Source organism: Microchirus variegatus (genome assembly GCF_963457635.1).
Source record: "Microchirus variegatus genome assembly, chromosome: 6".
Classification (NCBI taxonomy): Eukaryota; Metazoa; Chordata; class Actinopteri; order Pleuronectiformes; family Soleidae; genus Microchirus; species Microchirus variegatus.
In genome coordinates, this window is record NC_139807.1 from 12,101,196 (window position 1) to 12,125,638 (window position 24,443).

Genomic DNA, 24,443 nt, shown 5'->3' on the forward strand with positions numbered 1-24,443 from the left:
TCCTGAGCAGAAAAATGCTCACAAAGCTCCTCTCTCTCGAATCACATGCAGTTCCCCTCACAACGGATCTCGATGGTGCTCCAGCTTCATCTTAGGTCATTCCGCTGTGTCGGCGAACATACATCCTTTAGCATCCCAGAGTGCTAGCTTCTTGCTCACCGAGCTAGGCTAACGCAGGTGGCTAACGCAGGTGGCTAACGCAGGTGGCTAACGCAGGTGGCTAACGCAGGTGGCTAACGCAGGTGGCTAACCGTCTGAACATCGACTCCTCGTCGGATGACATTGTTCCCTCCATTGAACATGTAGAGCTCAGGTTTTGTGTACTCCGGTAATACAATAACCAATTTAAGGAAATGGGCGGGTTGCGTATTTCTACGGATAACTTCTATTATCTAGGTGCGCAGCACCCGTAATCTGCGTCACGTCCAACTCCTCCCTCTTTCTCTCTCTTGACACATGACCTAAAGCTCGCTACTCATTGGCTCAGAAAACGAGTAAGAATGTGAATCTCTTTCTTACAATAATTGCCAACATAGTAGGCTTAATATAAAAGAAACAAAATAAACAGTTTAAATCCGTTAACACAATACAACAAATTGAACATGAAATAACTATCAAAAGATTTGAGTTTTGAAAATACTCAAGTAGTACCTTATTAAACTCCTATTTGTACCATTTATGAAAGTATCATATTATGTATATTTTTTATGAACATTAATAACTCTTGTCTTCTAGATTTTCCGCAGGGTATACATAATGTAATAGATATATATATACGTGTGTTTGTATATAAGATAAGTGAGGGGAGAGTGAAAAGGGAAAACAAAGAAAAAAACGTGTTTTTACTGCCGCTGTCCATGGTGCTGAATGTGTACCAGCTTGGCCGCTTTCAACAACTTATTGGTTTCACATTGTGTGAAAACTCTTAAAGACCTTAACTCCCAAGAGCAAACACCCAGAGCAGAGTCTGATAGATCGTAAACATGAGACAATTACAACAACCTCGATTAACTAACCTCTAGAGGAGAGTCAGGTTCATCCAGGATGTTCTTTTCACTCTGTATCCGCTGCATCGTCCCTGTAGAACTGGGGTCCATTATCAGCACGTTCTGACTACCAGCTCTGCCGAACTTACAGTCACTCTTTCTGGAGTCAGTCGTCCTGCACACCTCGTAATTGTACACGTGTTGGAGAGTCCCTGTTCCCCCCAAAGTGTCTGAGTAACGTGGTGGATAATATGGAATCACAGGGAGATTGGAGTGATACAGGACGCGAGACTGTCTCCATCTGTAGATTTTCACTGAGATAATAACTACTAAACACGTGATGAAGAGGAAGGAAACTACAGCCAGAGCCAACACTAAGTAAAAAGTCAGGTTGTCATTGTACTCCTTGTCCTGTTTAAAGTCAGTGAACTCCGACAGAACTTCAGAGAAGCTGTCCGCCACCGCCACGTTAACAATGACTGTAGCTGAACGAGAGGGCTGTCCGTTGTCCTCCACTATAACAGTCAGTTTTTGGTTCACAGGATCTTTATCAGTCACTTGGCGGATAGTTCTTATTTCTCCATTCTGTAAGCCCACTTCAAACAGCGCCCTGTCTGTGGCTTTCTGGAGTTTATAGGAGAGCCAGGCATTCTGTCCAGAGTCCACATCAACAGCCACCACTTTAGAGACCAGATAGCCCACATCTGCTGAACGGGGCACCATCTCACCCACCACAGAGCCACCAGTCTGGACTGGGTACAGAACCTGAGGGGGGTTGTCGTTCTGGTCCTGGATCAGTATTTTCACAGTCACGTTACTACTGAGTGGAGGAGAACCTCCATCCTGAGCTTTGACGCGGAAGTGGAAATCTTTGATCTGCTCGTAGTCAAAAGAGCGCACTGCATGTATGACTCCACTATCAGCACTAACGGACACATATGAGGAGACTGGCACTCCGTTAACAGAGGAGTCCTCCAGTATGTAAGAAACACGGGCATTCTGGTTCCAGTCAGCGTCTCTGGCTTTCACTGTGAATATAGAGAGACCTGGTGTGTTGTTTTCTACAATGTAGGCCTCATATGAGCTCCTCTCAAAGACAGGCGCGTTGTCATTCACATCAGAGATCTGTAAGGTGAGAGTGACGCTGCTGGAGAGGGAGGGCACTCCCTCATCAGAGCACTTCACTGTTATATTGTATTGGGACGCGGCCTCTCTGTCCAAAGCGATCTCTGTAACTATACTATAAAACCCATTCATTGTGTTCTGTATTTTAAACGGGATGTCATCATTGATATTACACTTCACCTCTCCATTTCTGTCAGAGTCGGGGTCGTTTACGCTGAGCATTGCAATAACAGTATTATCATGAGAATCTTCTAAAATTGTGTCCGATTTAGATAATATTTTTATCTGAGGGCTGTTGTCATTAACATCAATAATATCTAGCAATATTTTACTGGAATCAGAGAGTCCACCGTTATCGATAGCCTCGATGTCGATTTGGAAGAGCTTAGCTTTTTCATAATCGATTTCACCGATCAAAATAACATTTCCAGTATTTCTGTCAATCTGAAACAGATCGGAAAAACGACGCTTGCTGTTTGAAATTGCATATGATATTTCTCCATTGGCGCCTCCATCTTTGTCAGACGCACTTACAGTAATAACACTCGTTCCCTTTGGTGAATTTTCAGTTAAAGTGGTTTTGTATAGTGGCTTAGAGAAGACTGGAGCGTTGTCGTTTACATCTAACACATTAACTGTTATCTGCATTGTGCCTGACATACGCGGCTGTCCGCCGTCTAGAGCAGTTAATAACAGTGATATTTGTTCCTGCTGCTCTCGATCTAATGGCTTCTGTAGAACCATCTCTACCTTTTTACTCCCGTCTGCTTGATTCTCTAGTTTTAATGCGAAGTTGCTTGTTGGTTTAAGCGAATAGCTTTGCAGACCATTTTCACCAATATCAGCGTCGATGGCTTTGTCTAGGAAAAATTTAGACCCAATAACAGCGGACTCGCTGATTTCAAAACGCTTCTCGCTCGAAGCAAAGCTGGGAGCGTTGTCGTTCACATCAGTGATTTCTATCGTTATGCGAAACAGTTCCATCGGATTTTCCAGTATCATTTGTAAATGTAATGCGCAGGGCGTCGTCTCACCACACAAAGTCTCTCTGTCTATCCTCTCCTTGATAAGGAGGACACCTCGCTCTCTGTTCAGCTCGACATATTCTGCACTGTCTCCCGAATGAATACGAGCTCTCCCCGATTTGAGTCTTTTCAGATCTACACCCAAATCCTGAGCGACGTTACAGACCAACGAGCCTTTCTCCATTTCTTCAGGAATGGAGTAGCTGACTTGCCCGAACACCACGGTAGCACACGCACTCAGGATGAACAATAGTACTTGCCGTCTCATCATTTTCTGCGAGTAATCCCGAGTCATATGAAAACACAGTGATCCATACGAATATCCGTATATTGTCCGAAATAACTCCAATGTATTAGAAGCAAAAAATCTCCGCTTTACATGTCCATGAACACGAGTATATATGCAGAGGGTTGGAGTCTGTTGTATTGTCGAACGTTACACAGTCAAAGGGGGAGGTACAGTTCCAAGCCCTGTCAAAGACTGCCACACTCTGGCCAATAGCGGCCCTTTCCGTTCAACACAGCAAACAGCACAAAGGGGACAGGGATAAGGGATATGACAATATGGAAAAGGAAAAGCAGACCACTATCATAATTAGCATAATTATTAAATGTATTGTTAATAGTAATAATATTGTAGTGGTAGGACAGTAGCAATTATCAAGAATTATGTCCGTAAAGAGTGTGTAATCACTGAGTATTAATGGTTGCGAATTCAATGAGGATGAAATGAGATGATGGACATGGAAACAAATCATTTAAAACAAAGTATTGTATCTTTCTTTGCACACAGCCATGGCGTCAATATTGTATTTGTATTTCAAAGACACAGACAAATCAGGATTTTTAAAAACACTAAATTCTGACCTCTAGAGGAGAGTCTGGTTCATCCAGGATGTTCTTTTCACTCTGTATCCGCTGCATCGTCCCTGTAGAACTGGGGTCCATTATCAGCACGTTCTGACTACCAGCTCTGCCGAACCTACAGTCACTCTTTCTGGAGTCAGTCGTCCTGCACACCTCGTAATTGTACACGTGTTGGAGAGTCCCTGTTCCCCCCAAAGTGTCTGAGTAACGTGGTGGATAATATGGAATCACAGGGAGATTGGAGTGATACAGGACGCGAGACTGTCTCCATCTGTAGATTTTCACTGAGATAATAACCACTAAACATGTGATGAAGAGGAAGGAAACTACAGCCAGAGCCAACACTAAGTAAAAAGTCAGGTTGTCATTGTACTCCTTGTCCTGTTTAAAGTCAGTGAACTCCGACAGCACTTCAGAGAAGCTGTCCGCCACCGCCACGTTAACAATGACTGTAGCTGTACGAGAGGGCTGTCCGTTGTCTTCCACTATAACAGTCAGTTTTTGGTTCACAGGATCTTTATCAGTCACTTGGCGGATAGTTCTTATTTCTCCATTCTGTAAGCCCACTTCAAACAGCGCCCTGTCTGTGGCTTTCTGGAGTTTATAGGAGAGCCAGGCATTCTGTCCAGAGTCCACATCAACAGCCACCACTTTAGAGACCAGATAGCCCACATCTGCTGAACGGGGCACCATCTCACCCACCACAGAGCCACCAGTCTGGACTGGGTACAGAACCTGAGGAGGGTTGTCGTTCTGGTCCTGGATCAGTATTTTCACAGTCACATTACTACTGAGTGGAGGAGAACCTCCATCCTGAGCTTTGACGCGGAAGTGGAAATCTTTGATCTGCTCGTAGTCAAAAGAGCGCACTGCATGTATGACTCCACTATCAGCACTAACGGACACATATGAGGAGACTGGCACTCCGTTAACAGAGGAGTCCTCCAGTATGTAAGAAACACGGGCATTCTGGTTCCAGTCAGCGTCTCTGGCTTTCACTGTGAATATAGAGAGACCTGGTGTGTTGTTTTCTACAATGTAGGCCTCATATGAGCTCCTCTCAAAGACAGGCGCGTTGTCATTCACATCAGAGATCTGTAAGGTGAGAGTGACGCTGCTGGAGAGGGAGGGCACTCCCTCATCAGAGCACGTCACTGTTATATTGTATCGAGCAGCGAGTTCTCTGTCTAGAGCGATCTCTGTAATTAAAGTATAAAAACCACTTAATGTTGTTTGTATTTTGAAGGGAATATTATTGTCAATGTTACACTCTACTTTCCCATTATTCTCTGAATCTGGATCACTTATGCTTAGCATCGCAATTACAGTATTTGGTGGTGAATCCTCAAGTATGGATTCAGATTTAGAAACAATATTTATATGAGGATTATTGTCATTTATATCAATGACATCAACTATGACCTTAGTGGAATCAGAGAGTCCTCCGCTGTCAATAACTTCAATATTGATCTGATAAACGTTTGATTTTTCATAATCTATTTCTCCGATGAGAATTATTTCACCACTTTTCGAGTCAATTTTAAACAGATGGTTTAAAAGACGTTTGCTGGGAGATATCATATAAGATACTTCTCCATATGAGCCAATGTCTTTATCAGATGCACTTACAGTTGTTATACTGGTGCCTTTTGGAGAATTTTCCCGTATTTTTGCTCTGTACAGAGGTTTAGCGAATGTCGGTGCATTGTCATTCGCATCTAGCACGTTAATGAATATCTGCATCGTCCCCGACATTTGTGGCTCTCCTCCATCTAAAGCGGTCAGTAACAGTGAAATATAATTCTGTTTTTCTCGATCTAGTGGATTCTGCAGCACCAGCTCTGCCTTTTTATTTCCATCTGCCTGATTTTCTAGCTTTAATACAAAGTTATCAACCGGAGTGAGTGAGTATTGTTGTAAGCCATTCATCCCAATATCAGAATCAATTGCGTTCTCTAATATGAATTTCGATCCTATAACAGCGGACTCACTAATTTCAAAACGCTTTTCTGCGTTTGTAAAACTGGGAGCATTGTCATTTATATCGGTAATCTCCACAGTAACACGAAACAACTCCATTGGATTTTCCAGAATTAACTGGAAATGTAAAGCACAAGGCGTCACCTCTCCGCATAGAGCCTCTCTGTCTATCCTCTCTTGGATAAGGAGTACTCCCCTTTCTTTATTCAGCCCGATGTATTCTGCACTGCCTCCCGTGTACACACGAGCTTTACCGGATCGTATTCTATTAAGATCTAAACCCAAATCATGAGCGATGTTCCCAACGACTGAGCCTTTGGCCATTTCTTCGGGAATCGAGTAACTGACCTGCCCGATCACGTAGCCGAGACATAGAGCCGAGAGAAACAACAGCACTTGCCGTCTCATTGTTCTGTCCGACAAACAGTCCGTTTCTTAATCCAGAAAATGAAAGATATTCCCCCTTGTAGTCAATGCGCAGTTAATCAGCAAATGTAAAAAGACGAAAGATGTGCGAAATCCAAATAAAGAAATCTACTGAGTATCACATTTCCACGCAGTGCTGCTTGTAAGCACGGTCTGTACATGTCTGCCTTTCTCTGATTGTGTCCAACAAATCGACTCGAAGGGGCAGGGCATGACAGAAAAAAAGAAAAACAACATCAAGACTAGATATATGGCAACTCGCTTGCCAACAGCGACCCTTTGAGTTCACTGAACAAATTACACATACTATGAGTGGAAAGATCTTCAGAGCAAAGTCAGACTATTGAATTGAAAATGAAACCAGAGTAAATGTCACCGTTAGTTAGATATTGTAATGTTCCTAACACACTGAATAATCGATTTTAATATGTGTTTTTAGAACAGGTTTGGATACTGAAATTACAGAAGATTTGGCCTTATTCATAATATAATATAAATAAAAGAGATGAAGAAAATACGAAAAATGAATGCAAAATGCATTTACCAGTGTCGGCGATGAGAAGTGTCGCTGTCCATGGTGCTGAACAGAAACACTGAAGCATTAAATGTTGGTATTCATACATGGTCAAGATTTCTACATCAAATCGGTGCAGCAATTATATGGGATAGATGAGATTAGAATTACAATTTGTACTTCAAAGTTTAGAAAGTTCCACTTTCATAATGGTTTGTAGAAACGTATACTGAGTATATCGTGGGATTGTGCATCAATGATTGTGTTTTCAAACTAAAACATAAAAACTATGAGAGAAAGATAGAAAAAAAACTGAGAACACATACTGCCTCTGTCCAGGGTTCTGAGATTCAGTTGATAGTAAGCAATCAAAAACATATGAATCTGAGAAAAATAAAAAACAAATGTTTTTGCTAACCTCTAGAGGAGAGTCTGGTTCATCCAGGATGTTCTTTTCACTCTGTATCCGCTGCATCGTTCCTGTAGAACTGGGGTCCATTATCAGCACGTTCTGACTACCAGCTCTGCCGAACTTACAGTCACTCTTTCTGGAGTCAGTCGTCCTGCACACATCGTAATTGTACACGTGTTGGAGAGTCCCTGTTCCCCCCAAAGTGTCTGAGTAACGTGGTGGATAATATGGAATCACAGGGAGATTGGAGTGATACAGGACGCGAGACTGTCTCCATCTGTAGATTTTCACTGATATAACAACCACTAAACACGTGATGAAGAGGAAGGAAACTACAGCCAGAGCCAACACTAAGTAAAAAGTCAGGTTGTCATTGTACTCCTTGTCCTGTTTAAAGTCAGTTAACTCCGACAGCACTTCAGAGAAGCTGTCCGCCACCGCCACGTTAACAATGACTGTAGCTGAACGAGAGGGCTGTCCGTTGTCCTCCACTATAACAGTCAGTTTCTGGTTCACAGGATCTTTATCAGTTACTTCGCGGATAGTTCTTATTTCTCCATTCTGTAAGCCCACTTCAAACAGCGCCCTGTCTGTGGCTTTCTGGAGTTTATAGGAGAGCCAGGCATTCTGTCCAGAGTCCACATCAACAGCCACCACTTTAGAGACCAGATAGCCCACATCTGCTGAACGAGGCACCATCTCACCCACCACAGAGCCACCAGTCTGGACTGGGTACAGAACCTGAGGAGGGTTGTCGTTCTGGTCCTGGATCAGTATTTTCACAGTCACGTTGCTACTGAGTGGAGGAGAACCTCCATCTTGAGCTTTGACGCGGAAGTGGAAATCTTTGATCTGCTCGTAGTCAAAAGAGCGCACTGCATGTATGACTCCACTATCAGCACTAACGGACACATATGAGGAGACTGGCACTCCGTTAACAGAGGAGTCCTCCAGTATGTAAGAAACACGGGCATTCTGGTTCCAGTCAGCGTCTCTGGCTTTCACTGTGAATATAGAGAGACCTGGTGTGTTGTTTTCTACAATGTAGGCCTCATATGAGCTCCTCTCAAAGACAGGCGCGTTGTCATTCACATCAGAGATCTGTAAGGTGAGAGTGACGCTGCTGGAGAGGGAGGGCACTCCCTCATCAGAGCACGTCACTGTTATATTATATCGAGCAGCGAGTTCTCTGTCTAGAGCGATCTCTGTAATTAAAGTATAAAACCCACTTAATGTTGTTTGTATTTTGAAGGGAATATTATTGTCAATGTTACACTCTACTTTCCCATTATTCTCTGAATCTGGATCACTTATGCTTAGCATCGCAATTACAGTATTTGGTGGTGAATCCTCAAGTATGGATTCAGATTTAGAAACAATATTTATATGAGGATTATTGTCATTTATATCAATGACATCAACTATGACCTTAGTGGAATCCGAGAGTCCCCCGCTGTCAATAACTTCAACATCGATCTCATAAACGTTTGATTTTTCATAATCTATTTCCCCGATTAGAATGATTTCACCACTTTTCGAGTCGATTTTATACAGATGGTTTAAAAGACGTTTACTTGGAGATATCAGATAAGAGACTTCTCCGTTTGAGCCAATGTCTTTATCAGATGCACTTACAGTCGTTATACTGGTGCCTTTTGGAGAATTTTCCAGTATTTTTGCTCTGTACAGAGGTTTAGCGAATGTAGGTGCATTGTCATTCGCATCTAGTACGTTAATGAATATCTGCATCGTCCCCGACATTTGTGGCTCTCCTCCATCTAAAGCAGTCAGTAACAGTGAAATATAATTCTGTTTTTCGCGATCTAGTGGCTTCTGCAGCACCAACTCTGCCTTTTTATTTCCATTCGCCTGATTTTCTAGTTTTAATACAAAGTTATCAACCGGAGTGAGTGAGTATTGTTGTAAGCCATTCATCCCAATATCAGAATCAAGTGCTTTCTCTAACACGAATTTCGATCCTATAACAGCGGACTCACTAATTTCAAAACGCTTTTCTGCGTTTGTAAAACTGGGAGCATTGTCGTTTATATCGGTAATCTCCACAGTAACACGAAACAACTCCATTGGATTTTCCAGAATTAACTGGAAATGTAAAGCACAAGGCGTCACCTCTCCGCATAGAGCCTCTCTGTCTATCCTCTCTTGGATAAGGAGTACTCCCCTTTCTTTATTCAGCCCGATGTATTCTGCACTGCCTCCCGTGTACACACGAGCTTTACCGGATCGTATTCTTTTAAGATCTAAACCCAAATCATGAGCGATGTTCCCAACGACCGAGCCTTTGGCCATTTCTTCGGGAATCGAGTAACTGACCTGCCCGATCACGTAGCCGAGACATAGAGCCGAGAGAAAAAACAGCACTTGCCGTCTCATTGTTCTGTCCGACAAACAGTCCGTTTCTTAATCCAGCAAATGAAAGATATTCCCCCTTGTAGTCAATGCGCAGTTAATCAGCAAATGTAAAAAGACGAAAGATGTGCGAAATCCAAATAAAGAAATCTACTGAGTATCACATTTCCACGCAGTGCTGCTTGTAAGCACGGTCTGTACATGTCTGCCTTTCTCTGATTGTGTCCAACAAATCGACTCGAAGGGGCAGGGCATGACAGAAAAAAAGAAAAACAACATCAAGACTAGATATATGGTAACTCGCTTGCCAACAGCGACCCTTTGAGTTCACAGAACAAATTACACATACTATGAGTGGAACGATCTTCAGAGCAAAGTCAGACTATTGAATTGAAAATAAAACCAGAGTAAATGTCACTGTTGGTTAGATATTGTAATCTTCCTAACAAACTGAATAATATCTTTTAATATGTGTTTTTAGAACAGGTTTGGATACTGAAACTACAGAAGATTTGGCCCATTTCATAATATAATATACATTAAAGAGATGAAGAAAATACGAAAAATGAATGCAAAATGCATTTACCAGTGTCGGCGATGAGAAGTGTCGCTGTCCATGGTGCTCAACAGAAACACTGAAGCATTAAATGTTGGTATTCATACCTAGTCAAGATTTCTACAACAAATCGGTGCAACAATTATATGGGATAGATGAGATTAGAATTACAATTTGTACTTCACAGTTTAGGAAAGTGCCAATGTCATAATGGTTTGTAGAAACGTATAATGAGTATCTCGTGGGATTGTGCATCAATGATTGTCTTTTCAAACTAAAACATAAAAACTATGAGGGAAAGATAGAAAAAAAAACTGAGAACACATACTGCCTCTGTCCAGGGTTCTGAGATTCAGTTGACAGTAAGCAATCAAAAACATGTGAATCTGAGAAAAATAAAAAACAAATGTTTTTGCTAACCTCTAGAGGAGAGTCTGGTTCATCCAGGATGTTCTTTTCACTCTGTATCCGCTGCATCGTCCCTGTAGAACTGGGGTCCATTATCAGCACGTTCTGACTACCAGCTCTGCCGAACTTACAGTCACTCTTTCTGGAGTCAGTCGTCCTGCACACCTCGTAATTGTACACGTGTTGGAGAGTCCCTGTTCCCCCCAAAGTGTCTGAGTAACGTGGTGGATAATATGGAATCACAGGGAGATTGGAGTGATACAGGACACGAGACTGTCTCCATCTGTAGATTTTCACTGAGATAATAACCACTAAACACGTGATGAAGAGGAAGGAAACTACAGCCAGAGCCAACACTAAGTAAAAAGTCAGGTTGTCATTGTACTCCTTGTCCTGTTTAAAGTCAGTGAACTCCGACAGCACTTCAGAGAAGCTGTCCGCCACCGCCACGTTAACAATGACTGTAGCTGAACGAGAGGGCTGTCCGTTGTCCTCCACTATAACAGTCAGTTTTTGATTGACAGGATCTTTATCAGTCACTTGGCGGATAGTTCTTATTTCTCCATTCTGTAAGCCCACTTCAAACAGCGCCCTGTCTGTGGCTTTCTGGAGTTTATAAGAGAGCCAGGCATTCTGTCCAGAGTCCACATCAACAGCCACCACTTTAGAGACCAGATAGCCCACATCTGCTGAACGAGGCACCATCTCACCCACCACAGAGCCACCAGTCTGGACTGGGTACAGAACCTGAGGAGGGTTGTCGTTCTGGTCCTGGATCAGTATTTTCACAGTCACATTACTACTGAGTGGAGGAGAACCTCCATCCTGAGCTTTGACGCGGAAGTGGAAATCTTTGATCTGCTCGTAGTCAAAAGAGCGCACTGCATGTATGACTCCACTATCAGCACTAACGGACACATATGAGGAGACTGGCACTCCGTTAACAGAGGAGTCCTCCAGTATGTAAGAAACACGGGCATTCTGGTTCCAGTCAGCGTCTCTGGCTTTCACTGTGAATATAGAGAGACCTGGTGTGTTGTTTTCTACAATGTAGGCCTCATATGAGCTCCTCTCAAAGACAGGCGCGTTGTCATTCACATCAGAGATCTGTAAGGTGAGAGTGACGCTGCTGGACAGGGAGGGCACTCCCTCATCAGAGCACGTCACTGTTATATTATACTCTGAGGCTCTCTCTCTGTCTAATTCACTGTCTGTGACTATACTGTAGAAACCACTTGATGTGTTTTCAATAATAAGCGGTAAATTGTCACCAAGAAAACATTTAACCACTCCGTTATTGTCCGAGTCGGCATCATGCACGTTCATCACAGCGACAACTGTTTTTAACATAGAATCTTCCGGTATAGATTGGGTTGTTGACATCATATCTATGACTGGAGCATTGTCGTTCACATCAATAATGTCGAATATTATTTTGCATGAGTCGGTGAGTCCACCTTGATCTCTTGCTTTGACCTGCAGCTGATAATGTTTTGATGTTTCGTAATCTAATTTTCCGATCAAACGAATCTCTCCGTTTGTGCCGTGTATTTCAAATAAATCCAGAATGCCTTCAGTGTTACTTGATAAAGAGTATGTTAATAAAGCGTTTGATCCTTGATCAAGATCTGTAGCAGCCACAGTCTGTAATGACGTTCCCTTCGCAGTATTTTCAGCTAAACTGGCTTTGTATGTCGACTGCGTAAACACTGGAGCATTATCATTGGCGTCTAACACGGTTATATGAATTTGCACTGTCCCAGACAGTTGGGGTTCACCTCCATCGAAGGCAGTTAAGGTTAGAGTCAGATGTTCTTGTTTCTCTCGATCAAGGGGTTTCTCCAAGACCATCTCTACCTCCCTTTCTCCTGCACCGTCACTGAGCTTTAAAGCGAAGTTATTTGTTGGGTTAAGGGAGTAGCGCTTCAGTCCGTTCATTCCAACATCAAAATCGAATGCTTTTTCTAATACAAATCGGGCTCCTCTGACAGCCGACTCGCTTATCTCAAACAACATATTATTCATTTTGAATGCAGGCGCATTGTCGTTTATGTCTGTTATTTCAACGGTAACGCGATAGAACTCGATGGGATTTTCCAAAATGATTTGGAAATGTAAAGCGCACGGAGTCGTCTGTTTGCATAACGCCTCCCTGTCTATTCTCTCTTTGATGAGGAGGACGCCCTTCTCTTTATTCAGCTCGATGTACTCAGCGCTGTTTCCAACATGCAATCGAGCTTTCCCTGTTTTTAAACGTTTTAAATCTAGACCTAAATCTTGTGCGATATTTCCGACCAGTGAGCCCTTTGACATTTCCTCGGGGATGGAATAGCTGACCTGCCCAAGCACGAAGCACAGAGAGAGCGTCGAGAAAAACAATAGCACTTGCCGTTTCATTGTTTCGTTCGACGATTTTCAACCATCACAGAAAAATAGAAAAAAAAATCCAGAGAAAACAATATTCCACACAGAGCAGAGCTAAAATAAAAACCAGAGGCAATGATGTCGACAAAAAAGAAATACGTCCACCACCTTGGTCGAGTGTGCACTGCTCCTCGTACCTCAGATTGTGTATTGTACTGACCTCCCTTTCCACTCATCTGAATGATCTGGGAGGTGCTGCTGAAATCTGCAATGAAGCTATCACACACTGGCCAACAGCGTCGCTAAGAGTGCACAACACGAAATTACACCGTGCAACTGCTTCAAAAAGACAAGAAATTGTATATGTAGACCTAATTTCGATGGCAATTCACAGTCATAAAATACATGTTCCTTTTGCGAAAAATGTTTACATCATAAGACGCAAGGATATATATAAACTTTAAAGGAGGGAGAGTCTAAAGAAGGCGACTGTGTGTAATCAAACGAGTAATTGTATCACTGCTGCCAAGATACGTTGAAGGAAATATGCTGAGAAAAAAATCAAACAAGCAAAAAAGTAACACTCATAAAAACACACGTGCACGTGCACTCTCAATTAACCACTTGCATTGAATAATTAGTCACTATGATGAAGACAATGAGGAAGGAGAGTGGCTGCCTTACAAAAATCCTGCGTCAAACTGATATTAAGATTAAGATTCCCTTATTAGTCCCGCAGTGGGGAAATTTCCAATTTCTGCATTTAAACCCATCCGTGAGTTAGTGAACACACAGCACACAGTGAGGTGAAGAACATGCTAACCCAGAGCAGTGAGCTGCCTGCATTCAGCGGCGCTCGGGAAGCCCTAACCACTAGGCCACAGCTGCCCAAAATAAAGCGATTATGTAGCACTGTCCATGGTGCTGAAATGTTAACTATCTGAGAAATTAACCTGGAACGATTGACATTAACACAGGGGGATTTTTCTTTTATATAGTTCTGTCCAAAACCAAAAATGATAGCATTTGAATTGTGCAAGGCCTCACCTCTAGAGGAGAGTCTGGTTCATCCAGGATGTTCTTTTCACTCTGTATCCGCTGCATCGTCCCTGTAGAACTGGGGTCCATTATCAGCACGTTCTGACTACCAGCTATGCCGAACTTACAGTCACTCTTTCTGGAGTCAGTCGTCCTGCACACCTCGTAATTGTACACGTGTTGGAGAGTCCCTGTTCCCCCCAAAGTGTCAGAGTAACGTGGTGGATAATATGGAATCACAGGGAGATTGGAGTGATAAAGGACGCGAGACTGTCTCCATCTGTAGATTTTCACTGAGATAATAACCACTAAACACGTGATGAAGAGGAAGGAAACTACAGCCAGAGCCAACACTAAGTAAAAAGTCAGATTGTCATTGTACTCCTTGTCCTGTTTAAAGTCAGTGAACTCCGACAGCACTTCAGAGAAGCTGTCCGCCACCGCCACGTTAACAATGACTGTAGCTGAACGAGAGGGCTGTCCGTTGTCCTCCACTATAACAGTCAGTTTCTGATTCACAGGATCTTTATCAGTCACTTGGCGGATAGTTCTTATTTCTCCATTCTGTAAGCCCACTTCAAACAGCGCCCTGTCTGTGGCTTTCTGGAGTTTATAGGAGAGCCAGGCATTCTGTCCAGAGTCCACATCAACAGCCACCACTTTAGAGACCAGATAGCCCACATCTGCTGAACGAGGCACCATCTCACCCACCACTGAGCCACCAGTCTGGACTGGGTACAGAACCTGAGGGGGGTTGTCGTTCTGGTCCTGGATCAGTATTTTCACAGTCACATTACTACTGAGTGGAGGAGAACCTCCATCCTGAGCTTTGACGCGGAAGTGGAAATCTTTGATCTGCTCGTAGTCAAAAGAGCGCACTGCATGTATGACTCCACTATCAGCACTAACGGACACATATGAGGAGACTGGCACTCCGTTAACAGAGGAGTCCTCCAGTATGTAAGAAACACGGGCATTCTGGTTCCAGTCAGTGTCTCTGGCTTTCACTGTGAATATAGAGAGACCTGGTGTGTTGTTTTCTACAATGTAGGCCTCATATGAGCTCCTCTCAAAGACAGGCGCGTTGTCATTCACATCAGAGATCTGTAAGGTGAGAGTGACGCTGCTGGAGAGGGAGGGAACTCCCTCATCAGAGCACGTCACTGTTATATTATACTCCGAGGCTCCCTCTCTGTCTAATTCACTGTCTGTGACTAAACTAAAGAATTTTTTCGACGTAGTTTTCATCTGAAAAGGCACGTGCTCGTCGATATTACATGCAACTTTTCCATTTTCTCCAGAGTCAGGATCTTGAACATTAAATATAGTCACTACTGTTCCCACGTTCGAATTTTCTGAGATCGAATTTGTTCTAGACATTATGTTAATAGAAGGAGGATTGTCGTTCGTATCAGTCACGTCAACTATAATCTTACACGACTCTGTTAGTCCTCCATCATCACTGGCTTGAACGTGTATTTCGTAGTGTTTTGCCTTTTCATAATCCAGGATTTGAGTTAAAGACACCACACCACTGTCTTCATCAATTCTAAACATAACCGGGACGTCATCCAACGTATTCGTTATCGAATATGTCACTTTTCCATTGGAGCCTTCATCTGCATCTAGAGCACTAACGGACGCCAAAACTGTGCCTTTTGAAGCAGTCTCCATTATAACAACCTTATATACTTCCTGTGTAAATACTGGGGCATTATCGTTTGCGTCTAGCACTGAAATGTGTATCTCCATTGTTCCCGATAGCTGAGGATCACCGCCATCAGTGGCAGTGAGCGTTAACGAGAGGTGCTGTTGCGTCTCTCTGTCTAGCTGTTTTTTCAAAACCATTTCAACCTTTTTGCTGCCATCTTGTTGATTTTGCAGTTTCAAATGAAAGTTATCTGTCGGTTTTAACGAATAACTCTGCAGCCCGTTTACGCCGACGTCAAGGTCCATAGCTCTTTCAAGCACAAATTTCGCTCCTAACACAGCCGACTCACTAATCCTGAATTTCATCTCATCCTTTTTGAAGCTGGGTGCATTATCGTTAATGTCATTAATTTCGACTGTAACGGAGAAAAATTCTATCGGGTCCTCCAATGTGATCTGAAGATGTAAAGCACAAGGTGTTGTCTTCCCGCATAGCGCCTCTCTGTCGATCCTCTCTTTCACAAGCAGAACGCCTCTGTCTTTATTCAGCTCAATGTAGGCTGCATTGTCCTCCGTATAGATGCGAGCTTTACCCAACCTCAGCCTTTTTAGGTCTAGCCCTAAATCTTGCGCGATGTTACCAACGAGAGATCCTTTTGTCATTTCCTCGGGAACGGAATACGTGACCTGGCCAAACACTGAGCCAAGAAAAAGCACCAAGGCAAACAACAGTACTTGCCGTTTCATTGTTCTATCCCACATGTGATCATCGACGAGTCCAGTAGATGAAAATGTTGCTGTATTCCGAAACAAAAACGTTCTCCTGAAATGTTGGAGATGAAAATATCTCCGTGTTTCTCGTATTCGAAATAACTGAATGAGAGTGCCGATATGTGCGGGCTTCTTCGACGACGCCTCTGTGCTGTATGTGTCTCTTTCTCTGCTGAATATCACAAAATGAAGGCGAAGGCTCTACGCTGGTCAACAGCGGCCCTGAGAGTCCAAACACCCGCACTGCAGGAAACTACAATGCAGTGACATGTTCAATACGAAGAAATAACCCTAAATACAGTTGTTACAAAATTAATAGGCCATGACGCGCCACCCTGTCTAATTTCCAGAGAACACACAAGGAAATGTGTAATATCAATGCATTATTTAAAAACCAATTTCGAGTCAGAATGATTCAATGAGTTATAGAAAAAAACAGTAATTAAACTATCATTCAGAAGATTATTAGATTTCATGCAGTACAATGAGTGTGACACAAACGTTTGATGAAACTTAATCACCACAAAGGTGAGCAAAAAGGCGATGTGTCACAACATGGACGTAGACATATTCTAATTTCATTTTATGTATGCCCTCATAAATTACTAAGAAAATATAAAAGGAATATTTCGATTATTTTCAGCCTATCATATACACTGATGGCAATTGAAAGTGACTCAATATAAAAAAAAATTAAATCCCGTTTGTGTTTTTTCAAAAACACATTTCTTTAGACACGATCAAAGCAATAACTCTGTGACTTTATTAAGCCACATGTAAACATGATCACGTGAAAAGCACAGTAAATCCCAGTGAGGAAAAATCTATCAATTTGTGTCACTGAGGATGATCACTAAGATGTAATGCAGACAACATGAAGCAATCCACTCCACTTTGTATTTTGGTAAAAGGTACCGTATTTGCTATTACGTTATACGTGATCCATGTGGAGACAATGAACACATGTACAAACAAACATTACAAAGCACACTGATAGAGAAGATGGGGTATTTTTTTCTGAAAGGGGCAATGCAAACAACCCAGCACATCCTTGAAGATGGTGTTGAACACAAAGACTAAATACCTGGCAAACAAGTACCATCAACAGTGTAATGCAACGTTATGTAACTCAAGGAGACCAACCTCCATGGTGAACCTCAAACAATTACACAATCTCTTGATTGCAATGTGTTTCTTGGGTTGCTGTCCAAGGTGCTGGAATTTGTGGAATGACACCGAGCAGTGTGCCATCTATAATAAATGATGCATGCAATGATGGGGGAAAAGAAACTGTTCAACCAACCTCTAGAGGAGAGTCTGGTTCATCCAGGATGCTCTTTTCACTATGTATCCGCTGCATTGTCCCTGTAGAACTGGGGTCCATTATCAGCACGTTCTGACTACCAGCTCTGCCGAACCTACAGTCACTCTTTCTGGAGTCCGTCGTCCTGCACACCTCGTAATTGTACACGTGTTGGAGAGTCCCTGTTCCCCCCAAAGTGTCTGAGTAACGTGGTGGATAATATGGAATCACAGGGAGATTGGAGTGATACAAGACACGAGACTGTCTCCATCTGTAGATTTTCACTGAGATAATAACCACTAAACATGTGATGAAGAGGAAGGAAACTACAGCCAGAGCCAACACTAAGTAAAAAGTCAGGTTGTCATTGTACTCCTTGTCCTGTTTAAAGTCAGTGAACTCCGACAGCACTTCAGAGAAGCTGTCCGCCACCGCCACGTTAACAATGACTGTAGCTGAACGAGAGGGCTGTCCGTTGTCCTCCACGATAACAGTCAGTTTTTGGTTCACAGGATCTTTATCAGTCACTTGGCGGATAGTTCTTATTTCTCCATTCTGTAAGCCCACTTCAAACAGCGCCCTGTCTGTGGCTTTCTGGAGTTTATAGGAGAGCCAGGCATTCTGTCCAGAGTCCACATCAACAGCCACCACTTTAGAGACCAGATAGCCCACATCTGCTGAACGAGGCACCATCTCACCCACCACAGAGCCACCAGTCTGGACTGGGTACAGAACCTGAGGGGGGTTGTCGTTCTGGTCCTGGATCAGTATTTTCACAGTCACATTACTACTGAGTGGAGGAGAACCTCCATCCTGAGCTTTGACGCGGAAGTGGAAATCTTTGATCTGCTCGTAGTCAAAAGAGCGCACTGCATGTATGACTCCACTATCAGCACTAACGGACACATATGAGGAGACTGGTACTCCGTTAACAGAGGAGTCCTCCAGTATGTAAGAAACACGGGCATTCTGGTTCCAGTCAGCGTCTCTGGCTTTCACTTTGAATATAGAGAGACCTGGTGTGTTGTTTTCTACAATGTAGGCCTCATATGAGCTCCTCTCAAAGACAGGCGCGTTGTCATTCACATCAGAGATCTGTAAGGTGAGAGTGACGCTGCTGGAGAGGGAGGGCACTCCCTCATCAGAGCACGTCACTGTTATATTATACTCTGAGGCTCTCTCTCTGTCTAATTCACTGTCTGTTACTAAACTATAGAAATTATTTGGTGATGTTTGCAAAATGAATGGCACGTTTTCGTTGATAAAACATTGAACTTTGCCATTTTCTCCAGAATCCTTGTCTTCAATATTTATCATTGTTACGATTGTATTAAGTTTAACATCCTCTGAAATAACATTTGACTTTGACATTATGTTGATTTCTGGTTTGTTGTCATTTATATCTTGTATATCCACGATTAATTTGCACGAGTCTGTGAGTCCGCCGACGTCACTAGCACGTACATTTATTTGAAAATGTCGCAATTCCTCAAAGTCAACGTTTCCAATTAAGGTTACCTCACCATTATCAATGTTTATGTGAAATATTTTTCTTACGTCGTCAAGTCTATTTGCAATTGAATATGTTATTTTAGCATTAGAGCCTTGATCTGCATCTGTGGCAGTAACAGTGGCCACAACTGTTCCTTTAGGTGAATTCTCAGTAACTGTAGCCTTGTATGTAGACTGTGTAAAAACAGGGGCGTTATCATTAATGTCTAAAACTGTAATAACAATCAGCATTGTTCCTGACATCTGCGGCTCTCCTCCATCTACAGCTGTTAACACCAGAGATATCTGCTCTTCCTTCTCTCTGTCTAAAGGTTTCTTTAACACCATCTCGACATTTTGGTTCCCATCAGCGTTATTGGGCACCTTCAGAACAAAATTATCTGTTGGTTTTAATTCATATTTTTGAAGATCATTAATTCCTACGTCAAGATCCACCGCCCTTTCCAGTAAAAATGTTGCCCCTGTGATCGCGGACTCACTAATTTTAAATTCTACTTTGCCCTCCTCAAATGTAGGAGCATTGTCGTTAATATCATCAATCTGCACTGTTACCGTGTAAAATTCCATAGGATTCTCTAAAATAATCTGAAAATGTAAAGCGCATGGCGTCGTCTGTCTGCAGAGCGCCTCTCTGTCGATCCTTTCTTTGACGAGGAGGACTCCTCTTTCTCTGTTCAGCTCGATGTACTCACCAGTTTCACGGGTATAAATCCGAGCTTTACCAGATACCAGACGTTTGGTTTGTAAACCCAAATCTTGTGCTATATTACCCACTAGAGATCCTTTGGCCATTTCCTCTGGTATTGTGTAGCCGATTTGCCCAAAAACGCAGCCGATGGATAGAAAAGAGAAAAACAACAGCGTCTGTGCCTTCATTGTTCCACCCGAATGTAATCTCAGTGATATTCCAAAATTAAAGGTAATTTCTTCGACAAACTGAAATCTAGTTCAGAGTCAGTCTTCAAACTTGAAATTGTAAAATCCAACACAGTGAATATTTCCTCCCAGTTCAAATACTTTTCAGATTCTGAATGTTGGATCGTTTCCGTCGTGTTCTCTGTGGATAATGTCGAGGGTGCATGGGAGGTGCTGCTACAACTCCCTCCCAGTAATCAACATTCTGGTCAACAGCGGCCCTAAGAGTTCAAAATGTATCACTACAGAAAACCACCATGAATTACAGCCACATGTCAGAAACGTTTAGCAACAAAATGAACTCAAGGTGACAACCATCATATCCTGGTCATAGGGGGTGCTGCTTCAAGCAGTTTATAGTTTTACCTTTTTACATTAATTCAAATCTATAGCGGCAACAACGTTGAATCCATACACACGTGAACCACAGCTGACTGAACAACGTCAACAGGGAAAAGTAAAAAAACTGAGCCAGAATGTCGCTATCCGAGGTGCTGAAGTGCTTCACGTTGAAAACGACATGACAATCTCTGTGGTTTGAAAGGAAACGTTATGTATATGGTCAGATGAGAATATTAAATTGGAAGTGAAATTAATTGACTTTATCTGAGCAAGGTGTTGATAAAAAGGGAAACAAAACAATTAACCTTCAGTTGTACATTAAATGTGTAATTTCGATTAATATAGTTATTTTAAAAGCAATGGAATGTGCACAGTTAAAAGGTCTGAATAAAAAGTCGAGGTGGGCTCATTTCAAAAACAGATATCAGGGGGATTTTATATAATAAATAACGGCGAAACCTCAAAAAATTACAAAATCTGTTGATCGACATGTGGTTGGGCGTTGCTGTCCAAGGTGCTGGAATTTGAGGAATGACCCCCAGCAGTGTGCTGTCTACGATTAATGATGCATGTAATCATGGGGGAAACAAAACTGTTCAACCAACCTCGAGAGGAGAGTCTGGTTCATCCAGGATGTTCTTTTCATTCTGTATCCGCTGCATCGTCCCTGTAGAACTGGGGTCCATTATCAGCACGTTCTGACTACCAGCTCTGCCGAACTTACAGTCACTCTTTCTGGAGTCAGTCGTCCTGCACACCTCGTAATTGTACACGTGTTGGAGAGTCCCTGTGCCCCCCAAAGTGTCTGAGTAACGTGGTGGATAATATGGAATCACAGGGAGATTGGAGTGATACAGGACGCGAGACTGTCTCCATCTGTAGATTTTCACTGAGATAATAACCACTAAACACGTGATGAAGAGGAAGGAAACTACAGCCAGAGCCAACACTAAGTAAAAAGTCAGGTTGTCATTGTACTCCTTGTCCTGTTTAAAGTCAGTGAACTCCGACAGCACTTCAGAGAAGCTGTCCGCCACCGCCACGTTAACTATGACTGTAGCTGAACGAGAGGGCTGTCCGTTGTCCTCCACTATAACAGTCAGTTTCTGATTGACAGGATCTTTATCAGTCACTTGGCGGATAGTTCTTATTTCTCCATTCTGTAAGCCCACTTCAAACAGCGCCCTGTCTGTGGCTTTCTGGAGTTTATAGGAGAGCCAGGCATTCTGTCCAGAGTCCACATCAACAGCCACCACTTTAGAGACCAGATAGCCCACATCTGCTGAACGAGGAACCATCTCACCCACCACAGAGCCACCAGTCTGGACTGGGTACAGAACCTGAGGGGGGTTGTCGTTCTGGTCCTGGATCAGTATTTTCACAGTCACATTACTACTGAGTGGAGGAGAACCTCCATCCTGAGCTTTGACGCGGAAGTGGAAATCTTTGATCTGCTCGTAGTCAAAAGAGCGCACTGCATGTATGACTCCACTATCAGCACTAACGGACACATATGAGGAGACTGGCACTCCGTTAACAGAAGAGTCCTCCAGTATGTAAGAAACACGGGCATTCTGGTTCCAGTCAGCGTCTCTGGCTTTCACTGTGAATATAGAGAGACCTGGTGTGTTGTTTTCTACAATGTAGGCCTCATATGAGCTCCTCTCAAAGACAGGCGCGTTGTCATTCACATCAGAGATCTGTAAGGTGAGAGTGACGCTGCTGGAGAGGGAGGGCACTCCCTCATCAGAGCACGTCACTGTTATATTATACTCTGAGGCTCTCTCTCTGTCTAATTCACTGTCCGTCACTAAACTATAGAAATTATTTGTTGATGTTTGCAAAACAAATGGCACGTTTTCGTTGATAAAACATTGAACTTTGCCATTTTCTCCAGAATCCCTGTCATCGATATTAATCATTGTTACGACTGTATTAACTTTAGCATCCTCTGAAATAACATTTGACTTTGACATGATATTAATCTCAGGCCTGTTGTCATTCATATCTTGTACATCGATTATTAATTTGCATGAATCGGTCAAGCCTCCCTCGTCAGCAGCACGTAGATTTATTTGAAAGTGTCTCGACTTTTCGAAGTCAATGTTTGCAATTAAGATAATTTCTCCTCTTTCCCGATTTACCTCAAATATTTTCCTAGCGTTTTCCAAAGTGTTTATAATTGAATATGTTATTTTACCATTCGAACCTTGATCTGCATCTGTGGCAGTAACAGTGGCCACAACTGTTCTTTTAGGTGAATTCTCAGTAACTGTTGCCTTGTATGTAGACTCTGTAAAAACAGGGGCGTTATCATTAGCGTCTAAAACTGTAATAACAATCAGCATTGTTCCTGACATCTGCGGCTCTCCTCCATCTACAGCTGTTAACACCAGAGATATCTGCTCTTCCTTCTCTCTGTCTAAAGGTTTCTGTAGCACCATCTCTACATTTTTGTTTCCATCAGCGTTAGTGTGCACTTTGAGTGCAAAATTCTCTGTTGGTTTTAATTCGTATTTATGAATTCCATTAATTCCTACATCAAGATCCACAGCCCCTTCCAGCTCAAATTTCGCCCCTGTAATCGCTGACTCGCTAATTTTAAAGGTAATTTCTCTTTGTTCAAATGTCGGTGCATTATCATTGACATCTGTGATCTGGACTGTAACACTGTAAAATTCCATCGGATTCTCTAAAAGAATCTGAAAATGTAAAGCACAAAGCGTCGTCTCTGTACACAGCGCCTCCCTGTCGATTCTTTCTTTGACGAGGAGGACTCCTCTTTCTCTGTTCAGCTCGATGTACTCGTCGGTGTTCCTCGTATAGATTTTAGCTTTACCCGATATCAAACGCTTTATCTCCAAACCCAGATCTTGTGCTATATTTCCCACCAGAGATCCTTTTGTCATTTCCTCGGGAATCGTGTAGCTGATCTGAGCGACCACCGAGTGGAGAACATGGAGACAGATAAACAGTACTTGCCGATTCATTGTTCAATCCGCCTTTTCCTCTGTGAAGCTGCACAGACTCGTAATATTCCACAAAACAGATCACTCTTAGACTCCAATGTCGAATGCTAAATCATCATCCATATAAAAAATCTGGAAGCGATCATTTCGGAAGAAAATCTCTTTTTTAGTAAATATCCACAACCGTGATCGTCCGTTTGTTGCCCGTCGTGTTCTCTCTGAATGATGTCGACGTTACATGGGAGGTGCTGCTGCAGCCCAGTTCTAAGTCATCAACACTGTGGTCAACAGCGTCCCTAAGAGTTCATACTATAAAACTACACAATACCAACGAAAATCAAAGAGGAGGAAGTGAATGTAAACCTACACTTTTTTCATTAGTTTTTCTTAAATATGTGGACTTCATTCAGACCATTAAAACCGCTGCATGTAGATGTGTATCAGGTGTAGATTAGATTGATCAAATGTCCTGTTTGTGATAAATCATATACAGAACATTCTAAAAGGAACAGTAAGATTTACTGGAAAGGCTGGACCATGGTAAACAATGTTTACAAGTAGCTTATCCATTTTGAAATAAATTTCAGAGTCAGTCTTAGATCTTGAAATTGTCAACTCCAACAGACTGAATAACTTTCCTCATATTGTGTTCGATATTCTCCAGATTGCAAACGTTTTTCTTCTCCTTCTTGTCCTCTCGGGAATAATATTGAGGATAAATGCAGGGAGGTGCTGCCACAACTCACTCCTATCCCTCAACACTCTGGTCAACAACGGCCCTATGAGTTCGACGTGTATCACTGAATAAAACCATCATTCATTCCTCTACCAAATATCAGTCAGAAAGGTTTAGCAACAAGATGAAAACCATCATATGCTGGTCATAGAGGTCGCTGATTTGAAGCTGTTT

The 24,443-nt window shown here is 42.6% G+C and overlaps 2 protein-coding genes across 2 annotated transcripts; both read right to left on the reverse strand.

The window, feature by feature from the left end:
- Positions 1-1,007: 1,007 nt before the first annotated feature.
- Positions 1,008-3,404, reverse strand: LOC310928461 (protocadherin beta-16-like; the record flags this gene model as incomplete). The annotated part of the gene is made up of 1 exon (XM_083891008.1): positions 1,008-3,404. The coding sequence occupies one exon, from the start codon at positions 3,402-3,404 to the stop codon at positions 1,008-1,010; it is 2,397 nt and encodes a 798-aa protein (XP_083747134.1).
- Positions 3,405-3,991: 587 nt separating this feature from the next.
- Positions 3,992-23,554, reverse strand: LOC310928811 (uncharacterized protein; the record flags this gene model as incomplete). The annotated part of the gene is made up of 6 exons (XM_083891462.1): positions 3,992-5,418; positions 7,413-8,756; positions 10,753-12,063; positions 14,122-15,495; positions 17,867-19,228; positions 21,271-23,554. The coding sequence occupies 6 exons, from the start codon at positions 23,552-23,554 to the stop codon at positions 3,992-3,994; spliced, it is 9,102 nt and encodes a 3,033-aa protein (XP_083747588.1).
- Between the last annotated feature and the right edge of the window lie 889 nt (positions 23,555-24,443).